The sequence below is a fragment of the Zosterops lateralis genome (genome assembly GCF_965231275.1).
Source record: "Zosterops lateralis genome assembly, chromosome: 33".
NCBI lineage: Eukaryota > Metazoa > Chordata > Aves > Passeriformes > Zosteropidae > Zosterops > Zosterops lateralis.
This window is the reverse complement of record NC_139793.1, coordinates 2,548,206-2,570,128: the sequence shown is the minus strand read 5'-3', so window position 1 is coordinate 2,570,128 and position 21,923 is coordinate 2,548,206. Positions and strand designations below refer to the sequence as shown.

General features: G+C 64.7%; 1 protein-coding gene across 1 annotated transcript; it reads right to left on the bottom strand.

Annotated features, from left to right (window-relative positions):
• Positions 1-212: 212 nt before the first annotated feature.
• HDAC6 (histone deacetylase 6) lies at positions 213-21,151 on the bottom strand (the record flags this gene model as incomplete). Its single annotated transcript, XM_083881289.1, is given in 28 exon segments — positions 213-284; positions 1,113-1,177; positions 1,180-1,240; positions 1,718-1,858; positions 2,373-2,617; positions 3,169-3,359; positions 3,768-3,916; positions 4,642-4,831; positions 5,510-5,578; positions 5,648-5,784; positions 6,937-7,102; positions 8,640-8,768; positions 9,262-9,490; positions 10,352-10,419; positions 10,721-10,824; positions 12,494-12,583; positions 13,107-13,154; positions 13,760-13,825; positions 14,973-15,069; positions 15,461-15,529; positions 15,971-16,048; positions 17,193-17,281; positions 18,117-18,162; positions 19,006-19,046; positions 19,155-19,227; positions 19,861-19,943; positions 20,479-20,586; positions 21,100-21,151. Coding segments are annotated over 28 exon segments (2,907 nt in total). The 5' UTR covers positions 21,103-21,151.
• Between the last annotated feature and the right edge of the window lie 772 nt (positions 21,152-21,923).

Sequence of the window (21,923 nt, the reverse complement as noted above, 5' to 3'; positions counted from 1 at the left end):
ATACAAAACCGGGGTCCCCCCTGTGCCCCCCCCGCGGTGATTTGGGGGGGGGGAGGTGTCCCCCCCCCGCTGCCCCTCCCCCAGCCCTGGGCCCGGCCCAGCCTTTGGCCCAGGGGGGGTTTGGGGGTCCCGGGGTGCTGGTGATGGGGGGGGGGGGGAATGGCACGTGTGTAGCCCTTTAAGAGTGGGGGGAGGGGCGGGGCGGGGGAGGGTCAGAAGGAGGCGGTGGGGGGGTCAGTGCCGAACTTGAGGCGGTAGATGAAGGTCTTGGTGGGGAGCAGCACCTGGGGGGATGGGGGGCGTCAGAGAGGGACCCCCCCCCCCCCAATGGTTCATCCCGACCCCCCCATTCCGCAGTGGTTCAGCCCAGTGTCACCCCCAGCCCGGCACTTCAGTGGTTCACCCCACAGCCCACCCCCCCCATTCCGCAGTGGTTCACCCCGTGTCCCCCCCCCCACAATGGTTCGTTCCCAAAGCCCCCCAGACCCCCAAACTCAAGGGGAAGGTGCAGGGACCCCTCAGAGCCCCCCGAGGGAGACCCCCCCCCCAATAACCCCTCAGACCTCCCCCAGGATCCCCCAGGGAGAGCCCCCCAATAAACACTGACACCCCCAGGACCCTCCCAATTACCCCAGACCCCCCCCGTGCCCCTCACAGACAGAGCCCCCAATAACCCTCAACACCCACAGACCCCCCAGGACCCCCCTGTGCCCCCCTGAACCTCCTCCAGGGAGAGCCCCCCAATAACCCCAGACCCCCAGGAACTCCCCAGACCCCCGTGCCCCTCATAAGGAGAGTCCCCCAATAACCTTCAACACCCACAGCCCCCCAGGACCCCCTTGTGTCCCCCTCAGGGAGAGAACCCCAATATCCCCCAGACCCCCTGACACCACCAGGAACCCCAGGACCCCCTAGACCGGCCCAGGAACCCTCAACCCCCCAGGACCCCCCTCAGGGAGAACCCCCAATAACCTCAGACTACCAGGACCCCCCTCAGGGAGAGAACCCAATAACCCCCGGACTCCCTGTTCCCCCCAGGACTCTCCCGTGCCCCCCAGGACCCCCCCAGGTCCCCTCCATTCCCCCCCAGGACCCCCGTGCCCCCAGCCCACCGGGTGTGTGACGTAGCCCCCGCAGGGGTAGCACCAGGCCGCCAGGTCCCGCAGGCTCAGCACCAGGGGTGCCCCGAGGCCCCCCCGTGTTCCAGCATGTGCCCCTCGACATAGCGCCCACACAGCACCTGGGGATGGGGGGACAGGGGGTTATGGGGGGCAGGGGGTGGATTTGGGGTGTAGGGGAAAATTTAAGGGTGCAAGGAGGGATTTGGGGAGCAGGGGACAGGTCTGGGGTACAAGGAGTGAGTTGAGGGTGAATTGGAGGGTGCAGGAAGTGGGTTTGGGGTGCAGGGGGTGAGTTTGGGGTGTAGGGGACAGCTGTGGGATGCAGGGGACAGTTCTGGGTGCAGGGCAGATGGTTTGGGGTGCAAGGAGTGATTTGGGGGTGAATTGGAGGTGCAGGGACAGGTTTGGGGTGCAGGGGGTGGGTTTGGTTTAAGGGTGTTTGTTTTGGGGTTCAGGGGGACGTTTGGGGTGCAGGGGTCAGTTTTTGGGGTGCAGGGGTTTGTTTTGGGGTTCAGGGGGCAGGTTTGGGGATGATGAGGGTCGGTTTTGGGGCACAGGGGGTGGGTGTCGGGGGTCCCTGACCTGGTGGCAGCTCAGGCACAGCCAGTTCTCGCGGCGGCTCCCGCAGGCCCCGCAGGGGGGGGCAGAGTGTCCCCCAGGGCCCCCCCGGGCGGGGGCGGGGCCACGGCCCCCAGGTGGGGACAGCCCTGGAGGGGCGTCACCGCGAACAGCGCCCCCTGCCGGCCCGAGGAACCAGCCTCAGGGGGTGGGGAGTCCCAAAAACCCCTCAAATCTACCCCAAAACCCCCCAAATCTACCCCCAAAACCCGCACCCCGAACCCCCCGCCCAAAATCCCTTCCCTGAATCCCACCCCAAATCCTCCTCCTCAAACCGACCCCTCAAATCCACCCCCCAAAACCTGCACCCCAAACTCCTTCCCCAAACCCCCTTCCCAAATCCAACCCTCAAAAACCCCTTCCCCAAATCCACCCTAAAAATCCCAAACCCCAAATCCTCCTCCTCAAATCGACCCCTCAAATCCACCTCCAAAACCCCTCCCCAAATCCCCCCTCCCTTAAATCCCTCCACAATAGATCCCTTCCCCAAATCTGCCACTGCCAACCCCCCCCTTTCTCCCCCAATCCCCCCAAACCTCGACCCCTGAACCCTCCTCTACAAACCCTTCCCCAAACCCCCAACCCCCCCTAGACCCCCCCAAATCCCCACCCCAGACCCCCAAACCCCCCCACCTCCTCCAGCTCTTCCTCCTCCTCCCAGCAGGGGGCGGCAGCGGCCGCTGCCGTGGGGGCGTGGTCTTTCTCAAGCTCCGCCCCCGGGTCAGTCTTGGCCCCGCCCCCAGGGCCGTCCCCAGCTGCAGCGCCCCCAAGCGGCGAATGGCGGCGTCCAGCCGGGGGAGACCCCGTGACGTCATCGGCGGTGGATGTGACGTCATCGCTGCCCTCCCCTTCCTTGGGGGTCTCCGGGGGAGGCTCGACTGGGGGGGGAGGGAGGGATTGGCTGGGGGGGTTTGGGGGGTTCTTGGGGGTCCCCAGGGGAGCCCTCGGGGGTGGGGTCAGGCTTGGGGGTCTGGGGCTCCTGTCAGAGTTTGGGGTCCCGGTGGGTGTTCAGGGCTGAGGATTGAGGGACTGGTGGGGTCCTGGGGGGTCCCTGTGGGGCTGGGTCAGGTTTGGGGATCTGGGGGCTCCTGTCAGAGTTTGGGGGTCCCGGTGGGTGTTCAGGGCTGAGGATTGGGGTTTGGGGGCCCCTTGGGGGTCCCTGTGGGGTGGGGTCAGGTTTGGGGGAGGGGTTTGTCAGAGTTTGGGGGTCCCAGTGGATGTTTAGGGGTTCAGGGCGGAGGATTGGAGCATCCTGGGGGTCTGGGGTGAGGTTTGGGGGTCCCAGGGGTCCCTGTGGGTCCGGGCTGGCATTGGGGGTCCCGTGGGGGGTCTCTGTGGGGTCCCTGTGGGTCTGGGCTGGGGTTTGGGGGTCTCTGTGTGTCGGGGCTGGGGTCTGGGGGTCCCGGGGTGTTGTGGGGAGGGGTCTCACCGCGGGGCAGGCACAGGCAGCTCCAGCAGCCCCTCTGGGCCCGCAGGGTTCGGCTCAGGGCCCGCAGAGCCCCCGGCTGGGGGGGCCCGGGGGGGGGCAGCGTGGGGGGGTCCCCCAGCAGGACCCCCAGGCACTGCCCCACCCCCTCCGCCGTCACCGCCAGGTTGTACCCGCCCTGTGGGACCCCCGGGCTCAGAGACCCCCCAAACCCTGACCAGCCCCCCCAGACCCCCCCCAGAGCCCCCGGGACCCCCAACAGCCCCCCCAGACCCCCCCAAACCCCGACCAGCCCCCCCAGACCCTCTGACCCCAAACTGGGACCCCCAAACCCCAAATAAACCCCCCAGGGTCCTCCCATCTCCACAGAGAGGGTCCCCAAGACCCCCCCAGGGCCTCTCCAACCCCTCACTGGGACCCCCCAACCTCCCAGGACCCCCCAACCCCCAGACAGCCCCACAGAGAGACCCCAACCCCCCTTTGGGGACCCAACTCCCATCTTGGGGATGCCAGCCCCCTTTGGGGACCCTCTCAACCCCCTTTAGGAACCCCCCCAGCCCCATTTGGGGACCCCCCAGCCCCCCCGTTTGGGGCCCCCTCACCTCGAGCACCAGGACCAGGCGCCCCCCGCCAGCGCCCCCAGCAGGTGGGTGATGAGGCCGAAGGTCTGGGGGGACACCAGGCAGCCCCCCAGGGGGTCCCCCCGGCCCGCGTCGAACCCGGCCGACACCAGCACCAGCTCCGGCCCGAACTGGGGGGGCACGGCCCTCAGGGGGCACGGGGGACAGACCCCCAAACCCCCCCAAATCCCCACAGCCCCAAATGGGGCACGGCCCTCAGGGGGGCACGGGGGACAGACCCCCAAACCCCCCAAATCCCCACAGCCCCAAATGGGGCACGGCCCTCAGGGAGGCACGGGGGACAGACCCCCAAACCCCCAAAATCCCCACAGCCCCAAATGGAGGAACAGACCCCCCCAAACAGAGCCAGGGCCCCCCTGAAGTGTCACAAGTCTCCCATGGCACCCAACCCCAAAATGAACCCAAAACACCCCAAAAAGGATCCCCCAAAAGGCTCAGAGCCTTAAAGCACACCCAGAGCCTCCCAAAGGAACCCAGACCCCCAAAACCAACCCAGAGCCCCCCACAGCATCACAGCCCTCCCAAAACCAATCCAGACCCCCAAAAAGGGACATGACCCTTCCCCAAAGAGACCCAACCCCCAAACAATCCCAAATCCCCGCAAAACAAACCCAGACTCCCCCTCTGAAGGGACCCAGCCACCCCAAAGGGTCCCAACCCTCCCATAGAGAGAACCAGCCCCCAAAACAGCCCCAGTCCCCCCAAACAGCCCCAGACCCCAGAACAGCCCCAGCCCCCCCAAACGGCCCCAGCCCCCAAACAGAGGCAGCCCCCAGAGCAGCCCCAGAGCCCAAAAGCCCCCATCCCGCAGCCCCAGCCCGGTGTGGGGTCGCACCTGGCAGGCCACGGGCAGCAGGACCCTGCTCAGAGCCGTCAGGTACTCGGGGTCCCCCACGCGGGGCCCCCCCCAGGCCACGTTCAGGGTGAAGCCCCGGCCGGGGCCCCTCCCCCGGCGCCAGGGAGACCCCCCGGGACCCCCCGGGAAGAAGGAGCCGTCGTGGCGGTGCAGGGACATGTACAGCACACTGCGAGACAGGGACCCCAAGGTAACCCCACTGCACCCTGAAATGTCCTCTGGGACACCAAAATCACCCCACAGCACCCCAAACCCCCTGTGAGACCCCAAAGTAACCCCACAGCACCCCAAAATTCCCCTGGGACCCCAAAGTAACCCCAAAGCACCCCAAAATGTCCTCTGGGACCCCAAAATCCCCCCTGGGACCCCCCAGGGAAAAGGACCCATTGTGGTGGTGCAGGGCCATGTACAGACACTGCAGGGACAGGGGGGTCAGGGATCCCAAAATATCCACCCAGGGTACCCCAAAATACACCCCAGGACCCCAAAACCAACCCAGAGCACCCCAAAATTCCCCCAGCACCTCTAAACCTGCAGGACCCCCTTGAGCCCCTCCCCAGCACCCCAAATCCACCCCAAATCCCCAGAGCCCCCTCCCCACAACCCCCAACACCCACAGGATCACCCCTGGGACCCCCTGGGGACCCCCTCTGAGACCCCCAAACACACCCTGGGACTCCCCCAAATCCCCCAGTGACCCCCAGGACCCCAAACTCCACCTGGGACCCCCCAAATCTCCCAATCTCCCCCAGGTCCCCCAAACCCTCACCAGGTCCCCCAAACCCCCACCGGGTCCCCCAAACCCCCCAGGACCCCCAAACCCCCCAGGACCCCCAAACCCCCAGACCTGGGGTCCTCCTCGAAGATCTCCTGGGTGCCGTTGCCGTGGTGAACGTCCCAGTCCAGGATCAGCACCCTGGGGGGGCACGGGGGGTGTTTGGGGGGGCCGTGGGTGCCCGGGGGGGTCCTCGGCGCCCCCCGTTACCTGAGGGGGGTCCCGGCCAGGCGCTGGGCGTGGCGGGCGGCCACAGCCACGTTGTTGAAGAGGCAGAAGCCCCCGGCAGAGCCCCGGCGGGCGTGGTGGCCCGGGGGGCGCAGCACGGCCAGCGCCGAGCGCACCTGGGGGCACACGGGGGTCAGGGGGGCACCCCGACTCCCCATAGCCCATAGAGACCCCACAGACCCCACTGCGACCCCCAAACCCCGCTGGAACTCCTGGAATTCCACAGGGACCCCACAGACCCCACTGCGACCCCCAAACCCCGCTGGAACTCCTGGAATTCCACAGGGACCCCACAGACCCTCCTGAGACCCGCAAGCCCCACGGGGAGCCCTGAACGCTCTTAACCCCCTTTGCCCCCTTTGTCCCCCATGCCCCCTTCCCCCCTATTACCTCCCATGTCCCCTTTACCCCCTTTTTCCCTGAGCCCCCCATGGCCCCTTTCCCCCCGAACTCCACTTTCCCCTCTTCATCCCCTTGCCCCCTTTTCCCCCTGTGCCCCCCTTATCTCCCGTGCCCCCCATGTCCCAAATTTCCCTTTTCCCCCATTCCCCCCGAGCCCCCTTTGTCCCCCTTTCCCCCCCGTGCCCGCCTTTACCCCCCAAGCTCCCTTTTCCACCCTTTACCCCCCATACCCCTGTGCCCCCCTTTTCCCCCCTTGTTCCCTTTTGCCCCCTTTGTCCCCCTTTACCCTCGAGTCTCTTTTCCCCCTTTACCCTGTCCCCCCTTTATCCCCCTTTGCCCCTTTCCCCCTTTGCCCTCCCGAGCTCCCCTTTTCCCTCATCCCTTTACTCCTCTTTGCTCCTTTTTGTCCCCCTTTACCTCCCTGTGCCTCCCTTTGCCCTTTTCCCCCTTTACCCCCCCATACCCCCTTTGTCCCCTTTTCCCCTCGTGTCCCCTGAACCCCCCAAGCCCCCTTTACCCCCCTTTGCCCTTTTCTCCTTTGACCCCCTTTACCCCCCATATCCCCTTTTTCCCCTGTTCCCCCTTTGCCCCCTGAGCCCCCCGTGCCCCCACTGTTCCCCTTTTCCCCCATTCCCCTTTTCCCCCTGTGCCCTCTTTCCCCACCTGTCCCCCCAAGCCCTCCATATACCCCCCTGTCCCCCCTGTCCCCCCGAGCCCCTCTGTTACCCCCGAGCCCACTTGTGCCCCCCAAGCCCCCCACATCCCCCTGTCCCCCCACACCCCGCTGTCCCCGTGTCCCGTGCGCACCTGTCCCCCTGTCCCCCCACACCCCCCTGTCCCCGCTGTCCCCGTGTCCCCCGCGCACCCTGTCCGCCCAGCACGGCCCCCGCGGCAGCGCAGGCGGCCCCCGCGGCCAGGCGGGCGCAGCCGTAGGACCGCGGGCACAGGTAGACGCTGTTGTAGCGCTGCGACAGCGCCCGCAGCTCCCGCGGCGACAGCGCCGCCGACCGCGACAGCCGCGACACGTGCGCCCGGCTGGGGGACACCGGGTCACCCCCAACACCGGGTCACCCCAAAACATGGGGTCACCCCAAAACACCGGGCAGGGACCCCCCAAAACACCGGGTCACCCCAAAACATCGGGTCACCCCAAAACACCGGGCACTGACCCCAAAACACACCCAGGTGACCCCAAAACACCGGGCAGGGATCCCCTCCAGATCACCAGGGTCACCCCAAAACACCGGGTCACCCCAAAACACTGGGCACTGACCCCAAAACACACCCGGGTGACCCCAAAACACACCCGGGTCACCCTGAATTCACCCCAGGCAGGAACCCCCCAAACACACCCGGGTTACCCCACATTCACTGGACAGGGACACCCCAAAACACACCTGGGCCACCCGAAATTCACCAGGTATAGGGCCCCAAACAGCTGGGTCAGCAGACAGGGACCCCAAAATACACCCAGTTCACCCCAAAGTCACCGGGTACTGACCCCAAAACACACCCTGGTCACCCCAAAACACTGGGGAGGGACCCCAAACAAACCCGGGTCACCCCAAATTCACCCCAGGAAGGGACCCCCCAAAACACCTGGGTCACCCCAAATTCCAACCAGGCAAGGACCCCAAAACATACCCTGGTCACCCCCAATTCCCTGAGCTGGGACCCCCAGGCTCCCCTGGCAGAGACCCCCAAGTCCCTCCCCTCAGGGCCCCCCCAGGCTCCCCCTCAGCTTATGTGCCCAAATCCCCCAAAATTCCTCATGGGGAACACCCCCAACCCCCCCCAACTCCTCAGTCAAAACCCCTCCAAATTTCCCTCTCAGGGACCCCTCCCCAGAATTGCCCCAGACCCTCCCTGTTTCCCACCCCCGGGGTGACCCCCATGGACTCCTGAGAGCCCCCCAGGACCTCCCATTAACCCCCAAGGCCCCCCCTCTGTATGGGAGGGGTGGGAACCTTTGTGGGGGCTGGCTCTGTTTGGGGTCTGGGTCTCTTTTGGGTCTGGGTCTGTTTTGGGGTCTGGGGCTCCCCATGACCCCCTGATGAACCCCTGTGAACCCCTCAAGACCCCCCATAAACCAACAATGAACCTCTCAGGACCCCCCCAGGACCACCCCAGGAACCCACCAAGACCCTTCAGGACATCCCATAAACTCCCCACAACCCTCCACAGCCCCCCAGGGCCTCCCAGGACCCCCACGAACCCTCCAGGATCCCCTATAAACCTCTCAGGACCCCTTGGGGCTCCCTAGGACCCCACAGGACCCCCCATGAACCCCACAGGACCCTCCAGGACCCACCCAGCACTCCCCAGGATCCCCCTGAGACCCCCAGGACCCCCCGATGAACCCCCCCAGGGCCTCTCAGGACTCCCTCGGGATCCCCTGGGGCCCCCCAGGAACCCCCATTAACCCCTCCAGACCATCCATAAACCCCCCAGGACCCCCCATTAACCCCTCAGGATCCCCCCACAACCCCCTGGGTCCCTCAAGGACCCCCCCATGAACCCACCCAGGACCTCCCAAGACCCCCAGCCCCCTCCCCAGCCCGCTCCCCCTCACCTGTGGCAGGCCCAGAGCTGTCGGGGGGTGGCAGGTTTGGGGGTGACCCGGAGGCAGCGCTGGGCCAGCCCCAACTCCTGCAGGCGCTGCAGCACCCGGGACAGGCGCTGCGGGGACTCGGGGTGCTGGCTGGGAAACACCCCAAAAACACCCTGAAATATCCTAAATCCACCCTAAAACATCCCCAAAACAGCACCCGGGACAGGCGCTGTGGGGACTCGGGGTGCTGGCTGGGAAACACCCCAAAACCACCTTGAAACACCCTAAACCACCCCAAATCCACCCTAAAATACCCCAAAACCTCCACCCTGTGACACATGCTGTGGGGACTCAGGGTGCCCCAAAACCTCCCCAAATCCACCCCAAAAACATCCCCGGGACAGGCATAGGGGGTGTCCCAGCCCCTCCCTCACATGTCCCAGGTGTGTTTTAGCCCCTCCCTCACCTGTCCCAGGTGCGTGTTAACCCCTCCTTCACCTGTCCCAGATGTGTTTTAACCCTTCCCTCACCTGTCCCAGGTGTGTTAACCCCTCCCTCACCTGTCCCAGATGTGTTTTAACCCCTCCTTCACCTGTCCCAGCCCCTCCCTCACCTGTCCCAGGTGTGTTAACCCCTCCCTCACCTGTCCCAGGTGTTCCTGTGCTCCTCCATTCGGGGGTCATAGACCAGCCCCACCCGGGCTCTGGGTGGGGGCTCTGGGGGGGTCTCTGGGGGGTTCCCATCCCCCCCCAGCTCCTCCTCATCCTCCTCCTCATTCTCCTCTTCCGCCCCAGCTTCTGCCTCTGCTTCCTCCTCATCCTCCTCTTCTTCCTCATCCTCCTCCTCTTTCTCCTCCTCCTCGTCCTCGGTCTCTGTGCAGGGGGGGCACCTCAGGGGGGGCACCCCAAACACTCCCACCCAACTCTGGGGGTCCTCGAGAAGGTTTTGGGGGTCCCTGAAGGTCTGGGGGGTCCCCAAGGGGGGTTTGGGGAGGCCCTGAGGGGCTTTGGGGGTTGTCTGGGGCGGGGGGGTTGGGGTGTCTGGGGATGTTTTGGGTTTTTTGGGGGGGTTTCGAGGGTTTCTTTTGAGGGGTTGGGGTGGCTGGGGGGGTTATGGGTATTTTTGGGGGCATTTTGTTTTTTTGGGGGGTGTTTAGGGGTTTTGTTGGGAGAGTTTGGGGTGTCTGGGGGGGTTGGGTTTTTTGGGGTGTCTGGGGGCATTTTGGTTTTTTTTGGGGGGGGATTGGGCTTTTTGGGGGGAGGTTTGCAGTGTCTGGAGCGGGTTGGGGTGTCTGGAAGTGTTTTGAGTTTTTTTTTTTGGGGGGGGATTGGGGTGTCTGTGGTGGTTTTGGCTTTTTTTTGTGGAGATCGGTTTTTTTGGGGGGATTTGGGGTTTTTTGGGGGGCTTAGGGTGTCTGGGGGAGATTTGGGTGGTTTTCGGGCATCTGGGGGTGTTTTGGGGTGTCTGGGGGGTTGGGTTTTTTTGGGAGGTTGGGTGGTTTTGGAGGGGTTTTGGGGTATCTGGGGGGATTTTTGGGTGTTTTTGGGGTTTTTGGGGTGTTTTGGTTTCGGGGGTCCCTGAGGGGAGCCAAGATGGCGGCGATCCAAGATGGCGGCCTGGCAACCAAGATGGCTCCTTAGCAACGGGGCCTGGTGTGTCCCCAGAGCCTCTGCTCGGCTTTGGGGGGTCCAAAGGGCCCTCCCCACTCCTGAATTCTGGGGTGTCCCCCTCACCGAGGCTCTGCAGGCAGCCCCAGTACTGCTGGTGGACGCTCAGGGTGCGGGCAATGCTGGCCAGGCCGCTGGGGGAACACAGGGTGTTGGGGAACTGGGGGCACCCCCAAACTGCCCCCAGCGCCGCCGGGACTCCCCCCAAACTCTCCACACCCTTGAAGCTCCCCAAAATCCCCCCTGAGAGCCCCCAAATCCCCTCCAGCCCCCGTAACACCCCAAACTGCTCCCCAAGGCTGAGCCCCTTGAACCCCCCCAGCCCACCCCAAATACCCCCCAAACCCACCCCAGGCTCCCCCACACCCCAAAACACCCCCCAGCTCCCCCCCATCCTCCCCAAAACCCCCCCAAAGAGCCCTCCGAGCCCCTCACCTGGGGGTGGGGGTGACGGGCCCCAGGGGGTCCCCGGGGTCCCCCAGGAGGGTCCGCAGGATGGCCCTGAGCCCCTCAGGGGGCGCCCCCAAATCCGGCCCCCCCTGTGGAGAGCGGGGTCAGGGGGGGCTCAGTGAGCCCTGTGGACCCCCCAGCACGGTCCTGTGGGTGGGCCGTGCGGCCCCCCAAAACTGCCCCTCAAACAGCCCCCACAAAACAGCCCCCCAAAACAGCCCCCCAAAACAGCCCCCCAAAACAGCCCCCTAAAACAGCCCCCCAAAACAGCCCCCCTAAAACAGCCTCCCCAAAAACAGCCCCCCAAAACAGCCCCCTAAAACAGCCCCCAAAACAGCCCCCCTAAAACAGGCCCCCTAAAACAGCCTCCCCAAAAACTGCCCCTCAAACAGCCCCCACAAAACAGCCCCCCTAAAACAGCCCCCCAAAACAGACCCCCTAAAACAGCCCCCTCAAACAGCCCCCTAAAACAGCCTCCCCAAAACAGCCCCCCTAAAACAGCCCCCTAAAACAGCCCCCCAAAACAGACCCCCTAAAACAGGCCCCCCAAAAACTGCCCCTCAAACAGCCCCCACAAAACAGACCCCTAAAACAGCCCCTCAAAAACTGCCCCTAAAACAGCCCCCCAAAACAGCCCCCCTAAAACAGCCTCCCCAAAAACTGCCCCTCAAACAGCCCCCTAAAACAGACCCCCTAAAACAGGCCCCCCAAAACTGCCCCTAAAACAGTCCCCCCAAAACAGCCCCCCCACACAGCCCCTATAGCCCCCTGTGCCCCCCCAATGACCCCTACAGCCCACCCTGGTGCCCCCATGGCCCTAAACCATCCCTGGAATCCTCCAAACACCCCCTGCGGCCCCACAGACCCCCCCAGTCCCTGTAACCCTACAAACCTCCTCTGAACAGCCCACTGGACTCCTACAGATGGCCCCATAGCCTCCCCAAGGACCCCCATAGCCCCCACACCCCCATACCCCACATCCCTCACACTCTACATCCCCTATAACCTCCCCAACCCTACAGCCCCTATACCCCTTACAACCCCCATACTCCTGTATCCCCTACAGCCCCCATAACCCCATAAACCCTATATCCGCACAGTCCTAGACTCCTATACCCCCTATAACTCCATACCATCTGTAATACCCATACCCCTATATCCCCTACAAGCCCTATACCCCCATAACCCTGTATCCCCTACAGCCCCTGCACTCCTGTAACTCCCGTATCACCCACACCCTCGTATTCTCTATACTCCCTACATGCCCTATATCCTCCCCAACCCTATGGCCCCATATACCCTACATCCCCTGTATGCCCCATATTCCCTATATCCCCCATACATCCCCTACATTCCCCTATCTCCTATATCCCCATATACCCCACATCCCCATATCCCCGTGCCCCCATATCCTCCATATCCCCACATCCCCTATATCCCCCCTATTCTCATATCCCCTACATCCCCACATCCCTCATATACCCCTAACCCCATATCCCCTATAGCTCCTATATCCCCATATCTCCCATATCCCCTACATCCCCCATACATCTCCCACACACCCCCTATATCCCCCATACCCCCATACATCCCCCACACATCCCCTACATCCCCCACATCCCCCATACATCCCTCACACATCCCCCCCACACCTCCTATATCCCCCATATCCCCATACATCCCCCCCACACCCCCTATATATCCCCCATACCCCCCCACATCCCCCCTACACCCCCTATATCCCCCCATCCCCCTGACCTGCAGCAGCAGCAGCAGCCGCCCCCTGCCCAGGGCCGACAGCAGGTGGGTCAGCAGAGAGAACCCGGCTGGGGAGACCCCCAGGGACCCCTGGGGACACGGGGGGGTCAGGGACCCACAGGGACCCCACAGAGCCACAGAGACCCCCAGAGATCCCCAAGGACCTCCAGAGGCCCCCAGCGACCCCTGGGGACACAGGGAGCCCCAGGGACCCCACAGGGACCCCATAGAGCCCCAAGGACCCCCAAAGACCCCTGGGGACACAGGGGGAGCTTAGAGACCCCCCTGCCCCAGACCTTCCATAGTGCCCTTCAGACCCCGGGGGGCTCAGAGACCCCAGGGATCCTCAGAGCCCCACAGGGATCCCCACAGAGTCCTCCCAGAGACTCCTGGGGGCACCGGGGGGATTTGAGACCCCTCTGAGCCTCCCCAAGCCCCCCCAGACCTCCCCACCCCCCCCCCAGCACCCCATAACCCCCCCAGAGATCCACAAAGATCCCATGGAGCCCCAGAGACCCCCAGAGACCCCCACAGACTCCTGGGGGCACTGGGGGGATTTGAGACCCCCCTGAGACCCCCAAGCCCCCCATAACCCCCCCAGACCCCCTCGTACCCCCAAATCCTCCAGCGAAGCCTCGACCAGGACGAGCTGGGGCTGGAACTGAGAGGGCACCAATGGGGTCACAGCAGGACTGCACCCCAAACACACAGGGACCCCAAAACACCCGCAGGGACCCCAAATCCCACAGGGACCCCAAAACACCCACAGGGACCCCAAATCCCACAGGGACCCCAAATCCCACAAGTACTCTAAACCCACACGGACCCCAGAACACCTACAGGGACCCCAAAACACCCCCAGGGACCCCAAACACACATGGACCCCAAAACACCCACAGGGGCCCAAAACACCCACAGGGACCCCAAAACACCCACAAGGACCCCAAATCCCAAAGGGACCCCAAAACACCCACAGAGACCCAGAACACCCACAGGGACCCCAAATCCCCAACAGGGACCCCAAATCCCACAAGTACTCTAAACCCACACGGACCCCAGAACACCTACAGGGACCCCAAAACACCCCCAGGGACCCCCAGACCAACCCCCCCAGGACGCCCCTGTGAACCCCAGAGTCCCGAAACCCCCCAGGGAACCCCAACCCCTGCTGGACCCCCCAAACCCCCCGAGGGACCCCCCAGCACCCCCAGGGATCCCCCAGACCCCCCAAATCCCCCCCAGGGACTCCCCCCAGCCCCTGCCCACCTGGAAGGCGATGGGCAGCAGGAGGTGGAAGGCAGCGGCCGCGTAATCGCCATCGGTGACCCCGGGCTGGGAACACACCCCGACCCTGTGGAACCTACAGGGCCCTGTGGAGCCCTACAGAGCCCCTGGGGACTCTATGGAGCCTTACTGGGCCCTGTGGAGCCCTGTAGAGCCCCTGGGGACCCCACAGACCCCCTGGGGACCCTATAGAGCCAACAGGGCCCTGTGGAGCCCTATAGAGCCCCTGGGGACCCCACAGACCCCCTGGGGACCCTATAGAGCCTACAGGGCCCTGTGGAGCCCTATAGAGCCCCTGGGGACCCCACAGACCCCCTGGGGACCCTGTAGAACCCCGGGGGACCATATGGAGCCTTACAGGATCCTATGGATCCTACAGAGGCCCTGGGGACCCTATGGAGCCTTACAGGGTCCTATGGATCCTACAGACCCCATGGGGACCCTATGGAGCCTTATAGGGCCTCTGGGAATCCTAAAGAGCCCTCGAGTACACTACAGACTCCTATAGACTCCTGGGGATCCTATAGACCCTCTCAGCTCCTATAGACCCTTGGGGGCCCTACAGACCCCTACAGATTCCATACAGAGCCCCCCCCAGCCCCTCTGATCCCCCCCAGCCTTCCAGCCCCTATAGATCCCCCCCATCCTTTACTGCATCCCCCTACAGTCCCCCCATAGCCCTCAGACCCCCTATAGCCCCCCACCCCTATAACCTCTGATAGCCCCTATGCCTCTATAACCCCCTGTAGCCTCCCTGCCCCTCCAGTCTCTTATGTCCTATATCCCCTCTAGCTCCTATAACTGTCCATGAACCCTCACAGCCTCTTTATCTCCTATAGCCCCTACACCCCAATTGTCCCTCACCCCCTATACACCCCATATAGCTACAGGTACAGATCTGTCACCTACAGCCCCTACAGCTCCTGTATCTCCCATATCCCCATACCCCCTCCAGCCCCCATATCCCCCATATTCCCTAAATCTACCCCACAGTCCCTGTACCTGCTCCCAGCCCCTACATCCCCTATGGTCCCTATATCCCCTATAACCCCCACATCCCCTATGGTCCTTGTATCCCCTATAACCCCCACATCCCCCATATCTGCCCCTACAGCCCCTGCATATGCTCCCAGCACAGCTCCCAGCCCCTACATCCCCTATACAATCCCCTATACAATCCCCTATATCCCCGTACCTGCTCCCAGCGCAGCTCCACGCTGAACCCCTCCCCAGGGCCGTGCCCGGGGCTCGGGGGGGGCTCCTGGCCCCGCTGGACCCCGAAGTACAGAACACTGTGGGGACAGGACCAGCACAGACTGGTATGGACCAGTGCCCCCAGTATGGACCAGTGCCCCCAGTATGGCCCCCCAGTGTCCCCAGTATGGACCAGTGTCCCCAGTATGGACCAGTACAGCGCAGTATGGAACAGGACAGCCCAGTATGGACCAGTGCCCCCAGTATGGCCCCCCAGTGTTCCCAGTGCGGACCAGTATGTCCCAGTGTCCCAGTATGGTCCCCCCACTCCAGTCCAGTGCCCCCAGTCCAGCCCAGTATCCCCAGTCTGTCCCAGTATCCCCAGTAGATCCCAGTGTCCCCAGTACGGCCCCCCAGTCTGTCCAGTCTGTCCCAGTATCCCCAGTGTCCCCAGTCTGTCCCAGTATCCCCAGTGTCCCCAGTGCCCACCTGGGGTCCTGCAGGAACAGCCGGGGGAGGCTCCGGCTGGGCTGGGGGTTCCAGTCCACGATCAGGACACTGCGGGGGACCCGGGACTGTCACCCCAAAAACACCCAAACACCCCAAAACCAGCCCAAAACCAGCCCAAAACGGGACCCTGGGACTGTGATCCCCCCAGCCCCCCCTCAAAACACCCCAAAAGGGACCCCAGGCAGCAAGACCCCCCCGCAAAAAGGGACCCTGGGCACCGTGACCCCCCCAAACCTCCCCCCCAAAATACCCCAAAAGGGATCCCCCAACTGTGATCCCTCCCAAATCTGCCCCCGAAATGGACCCCGAGCATTGTGACCCCCCCCAAATTCCCCCAAAAGGGACCCCGGGCACCGTGACCCCCCAAATCCCCCCCAGAAGGGGTCCCAATGTCAGGGGGTGCTGGGCCCCCCCAAATCCCCCCCCAGCCTCCCCCTGGGCCCCCAAACACCCGCCCCCCCCCCAAATCCCCCCCGGGCCCCCCCTCACCGCTGCACCCCGAGGTGTCTCTGGGCCACCCGGGCGGCCACGGCCGTGGGCTGGGGGGGCTCCTGGGGGTCCTGGGGGCTGAACAGAGATGGGACAGACTCCCGTGGATCTCTGCAGACCCCCAGAGATCCCATAGATCCCCTACAGACATCCATAGGGCCCTACAGACCCCACAGGTACTCATGGAAATGTAAAACTCCATAAACTCATGTGACCCCACAAACCCCCACATGACCCTATGGACCCCCTATGAACCCCCTCCCAAACCCTATAGACCCCCCCAGACCCCTACACACCACCCCACATGGACCCCCCCAGACCCCCTCAGACCCTTTCACTCCCTGGGCCCCCTGTAACCCTTTATTGCACCCCCTCCTTTGTGCTCCCTAAAGCCCCCGTACCCCATCAGTACCCCCGTACCCCATTACTGCCCCCAAACTGTATTTTAGCCATCCCAAACCCCACCAGTGCCCCCCAAGCCCCCCAAATACCGTAAGTGACCCCCGTACCCCATAAGCTCCCCTGTACCTGATCAGGGCCGCCCCAAACCCCAGCAGTGCCCCCCAAATGCCATTTTAGACTCCCCAAACCCAACAAGTGCCCCCCAAACCCCATTAGTGCCCCTGTTCCTGATCAAGGCCACCCCAAAGCCCTTAAGTACCACCGTACCCCAAAAGTGCTCTCATACCTGATCAGGGCCACCCCAAACCCCAATAGTGCCCCCCCAAACCAAATTTGTATCCCCAAACACAATTTTAACCCCCCCCAAACCCCATTAATGCCCCTCCTGTACCCCATCAGTGACCCCCAAACCCCATTAGTGCCCCCCAAACCCCACAAACGACCTTCCATACCCTATAAGTTCCCTTGTTACCGGACCAGGGCCACCCCAAACCAAACCCTGTAAATACCTGCTGTACCCCATTAATGCCCCCCTGCACCCCATAAGTGCCCCACAAACCCCATTAATGCCCCCCAAACCTCCCAAACCCCAGAAGTCCCCCCGTACCTGACCAGTGCCACTCCAAACCCCATTAGTGCCCCCAAACCCCATTAGTGCCCCCAAACCCCACTGATGCCCCCAACCTCCCCCAGACCCCACACATCCCCTGTACCTGACCAGCACCACCCCAAACCTCATTACTGCCCCCCAAACTCCATTAATGACCCTGTACCCCATTAACGGCCCCAAACCCCCCCAGACCCCACAATCCCCCCATACCTGACCACGGCGACCCCATTGCGCAGGGCCCCCCCCAGGATCTGCTCCAGCAGCGCCAGCGCCGCCCCCACGGCCCGGCGGGGACCCCCCTGGGGACACCCCAACGTCAGAGGGGACCCCAAAACCAGCGGGGACCCCCCTGGGGACACCCCAACGTCAGGGGGGACCCCAAAACCAGCGGGGACCCCCCTGGGGACACCCCAATGTCAGGGGGGACCCCAAAACCAGCGGGGACCCCCCTGGGGACACCCCAATGTCAGGGGGGACCCCAAAACCAGCGGGGACACCCTGTGGGGACATCCCAACGTCAGGGGGGACACCAAAACCAGCGGGGACCCCCCTGGGGACACCCCAACGTCAGGAGGGACACCGCAATATTGGGGGGACACCCCAAAGTCAGGGGAGGCATCCCAACATCAGCGGGGGCCCCAAACCCCCGGGGGGACCCCTCAAAATGGGGGCGGGAGCCCCAAAACCCCCAGGGGAGGTGGGGGCAAATCCCCCAAAAAGGGGACCCAAAATGCTCAGGGGAGACCCCAAAACCTTCATGAGAGGGGCACCCCAAAACCCCCCTGGGAAGGACCCAGAATCAGGCGGGACCCCAAATCCCCCAGTGAGACCCCAAAACCTTTATGGGACAGACCCATTGTCAGGGGGACCCCAAAACCCCATGGAATAACCCCCAAAACCTCAGGGGAGAACCTTAAACCTCTCAGGGACCCCCCAGGTGTCCAGAGGGACTCCAAAACCATCAGTGAGACCCCAAACCCCTCATGGGGAACCCCAAAACCCCTCATAGGAGACCCCAAACCCCTCATGGGAGTCCCTTGTGTCCATAGGGGACCCCAAACCCTCCCCCAGGGCTGTGGGGTTTTGGGGACCCCCCAAACCCCCCGGGGGACTCCGAGATCGGGGGGGGCTCACCGGGGGGGCGCTGTCGGGGGGCTCCAGCTGCTCCACGAACGAGGGGCTGGGGGACCCCAAAACTGCCCTCAGGGGCCGGCCCGGGGACCCCAAAATCCTGGGGGACCCCCCCGGTGCTCCATACTTCCCCCAGAGCCCCCTCAACCCCACAGAGACCCCAAACCCCACAGGGATCCCCCTCAACCCCATAGAGACCCCCAAACCCCACAGGGATCCCCCCAAAACTCCCAAACACTCCTCCAGACCCCCCAGTGTCCCCCCCAAATCCATCTGAGCCCCCCTCAAACCCCACAGAGATCCCCCCAAATCCACCCTAAAACCCCCCCAGACCCCCCAAAATCTCCTCCAGATCTCTCAATGTCCCCCCAATCCCTCTGAGCCCCCCCCCAAACCCCTTTGGATCCCCCAAATCCACCGCAGACCCCTCAGTGTCCCCCCAAATCCATCTGAGCCCCCCTCAAACCCCTCTGAGCCCCCCCTCAATCCACCCCCAAAGCCCCCAAACCTCTCAGAGTCCCCCCAAATCCCTCTGAGCCTCCCCAAACCTGCCCCAGACCCCCCAAATCCAACCCAACCCCCCCCGACCCCCCAAATCCACCCCAAAACCCTCCCAGACCCCCCAAATTCTCCTCCAGACCTCTTAATGTCCCCTCAAATTCCTCTGAGCCCCCCCCCAAAACCCCTTTGGATCCCCCAAATCCACCCCAAAACTCCCCCAAACCCCTTTGGATCCCCCAAATCCACCCCAAAAGCCCCCCAAACCCCTCAGTGTCCCCCCAGATCCCTCCAAGCCCCCCTCAAACCCCACAGAGACCCCCCAAATCCACCCCAACCCCCCCCAGACCCCCTAAATTCCCCCCCAGACCCCTCAGTGTCCCCCAGCCCCCACCTGTGCACCAGCAGCAGCTCCTCGTCGGTGGCCGGGCGGCACTGGGGGGGAATGGGGGGTCAAGGGGGTCCCCGAAATCCCGGGGGGTCCCCAAAACGGGTGAGGGACCCCAAATGAGGAGGGGACCCCAAATCTGGGGAGGGTCTCACCTGCACGGGGACGCAGCGCTGGCCCAGCCCCTCCAGCGCCCCCCAGAGTGGGGCCAGACCCCCGGGGGGGCTCCTGGGGGGACCCCAAAAGTCAGGGGGGGACCCCGGGTTTGGGGGTACCCGGGGGTCCAGAACAGATCCCCCCAAAACCCAGGAGAGGAGCCCAAAAACCCCGGGACGTTTTGGGGTGGGTGACTGGGGTGAGGGGGGATTTGGGGTGTCCAGGACCCCCCACCCCAATTTTGGGGGGACCCCGGGATGGGGGAGGAGGTTTTGGGGGTCCAGGGGGTTGAGAAATGGGGAATTTTGGGGGGGATTTGGAGGGAAAATCTTGGGGGAGGGGATTTTGGGGCAGGATTTTAGGAAAAAAATTCAGGGAGATTTGGGGAAGGGGTAGAGGAGTGGGGGGGATTTAGGGATGGGGGGAATGGAAGAGGGGGATTTGGGGATTTGGGGAATTTGGGAGATTTGGGGGGTTTGGTGGAATTTGGGGGGTTTGGCGAGTTTGGTGAAATTTTGGGAGTTGGTGTAATTTGTGGGGTTTGGGGGATTTGGGGAAGTTTGGTGGAATTCGGGGGCTCTGGGGGGTTTGGGGGAGGGGGATTTGGGGGATTTGGGGGGCCCTGGGGGATTTGGGGGCTCTGGGGGGTTTGGTGGAGGGGGATTTGAGGGATTTGAGGGGATTTGGGGGCTCTGGGGTCCGTACCCGCCGTCCCCGCTCTCGGCTCCGTCCCCTCCATCACTGACCAGTCCGGTCCCGGTGGGAGCTGCAGCCTCTGCCCCCAAATCCTGCCCGGGGTGGGGGGTCAGGGGGGTCTGGGGGGGTCCTGGACACCCCAGCTCCCTCCAGGGCCCCTCCAGGGCCACCCCATCCCAAGGGACCCCAAACCCCTCTGCCCCCCTAAAGGGACCCCGGGATAGGGGAGCCCCCCATGGCCCCAAACCAGCCCCCCACAAATCAGGGGACCCCCCAAAGGCCTCTTGGAGTCCTGGACCTGCCCCAAAAAGAGCCAAAATTTGGGGTATCCCCAGATCACCCCTCCAACCACCCCAGGTATTGGGAGAGCCCCACCCAGAGCCCCCCTAGGGCACCCCAAATCCTCCCCTCTATCACCAGCTACTGCAGGTCCCCCCCAAAGACTCCCCAAACCCCCATTTTGGGGTCCCCCGTTACCAGCTGCTGTAGCTCCCCCCCAGCCCCCCCAGTTTTGGGGTCCCCGTTACCAGCTGCTGAAGCTCCCCCCCAGCCCCCCCCAGTTTTGGGGTCCCCGTTACCAGCTGCAGCAGCTCCCCCCCACCCCCCCAGTTTTGGGGTCCCCGTTACCAGCTGCTGAAGCTCCGCCTCCAGCCCCGCCCTCCGGCCCCGCGCGCGCCCGCGGCGCCGCGCCTGGAACAGCGCCCCCTGCTGGGGGAGCCGCCGCCCCGCGCGGCCCTGGGCGGGGCCGGGGTCAGACACGCCCACACGGCCACGCCCACACAGGTAAACCCCATTTCCCTCCTCCCCAGGTGAACGGGAGCCAGACCCGCACCCACCTCAACAGGCCACGCCCACCGCGAGCCACGCCCACCGCTCACACCCATTTAAACCCCACCCACAGCAGCCTCGCCCTCCAGAGCCCCGCCCACTCAAGCCCCACCCCCCGCAGAGCCTTTTGTTAGGGCTGAGCCCTTGGCGGGGCGAGAAAGCCACACCCCATTAGGCCACGCCCACACCACACTGAACACGCCCACCCTGTGAGAGCCACCGAGACCCCCGCGGGTTTGGGCGTGGCCGGGCGAGCCCCGCCCACCTGAATCCCCGCCCCTCCACAGCCCCGCCCCGTCACACACAAAGACCCCGCCCCATTCCGGGGGCGGCACCGCAAGACACTGGGCGGGGTCTCCGGCCACGCCCACAGCCCTGCCCCCGCTGACCCCGCCCTCCCGCTGGCCCCGCCCCTCTCACCATGGCAGCCGGGGGGGTCTAGCGGCGCGCGGGGGGGGGCATCGCGGGGGGCCTGGGGGGGACACGGGTTAGGGGGACACGGGGGGACACGGGGGGACACGGGGGGGACACGGGGGGGACACGGGGGGGACACGGGGGGACAGCGCGGGAGGGGCCGGGGAAACAACGGGGCTGCGGGGCAGGATAACGCTGGGCACCGGGAGCTCCATGGGCCCGGCGGGGCTCCATGGGCCGAGGGGGGCACGGGGGGCTCCTGAGGGGCTCCGGGGCTACGGGAGGGTCCCGGGAGGGGTCTGGGGGTCCCACAAGGGCTCGGGGGGCTCGGGGGGTCCCGGGCGGGGCCCGGAGCCGCCTCGCTCACCTGCAGCCCCGCGCGACGCTGGCGCCGGGCGCGCCGTGATGACGTAAAGGGCGGGCAGGCCAGGAGCAAAGCTGAGGGGCGGGGCCATCACGGGGGTGTGGCTTAGCAGCGTCTGGGGCGTGGCAACGCGAATCGTGGGGCGGGACTTAACGGGGCGGGGCTTGATGGGGCGTGGCCCAGCGAGGGGCGGGGCCTGGCAGCTGCCAAGCGGCCACTGCCGTACAGCCCGCCTTGATCCCGGTGCTCAGGGCGCCGCCATATTGGCTGAGCTCACAGGGGCCGCCATGTTGGCTGAGCTCACAGGGGCCGCGGCGCCGCCATCTTGGGGCCGACTATTGTCCACGGCGGGGGGAGAACCTTTTAATACGGATTTTTATGTTTCCCCCAAACCCCGCCCCCACCCCGCGGGGGGAGCACGACCACCCCCCGATCCCACCCCCCCATCCCGACGCCCCTCAAAGAA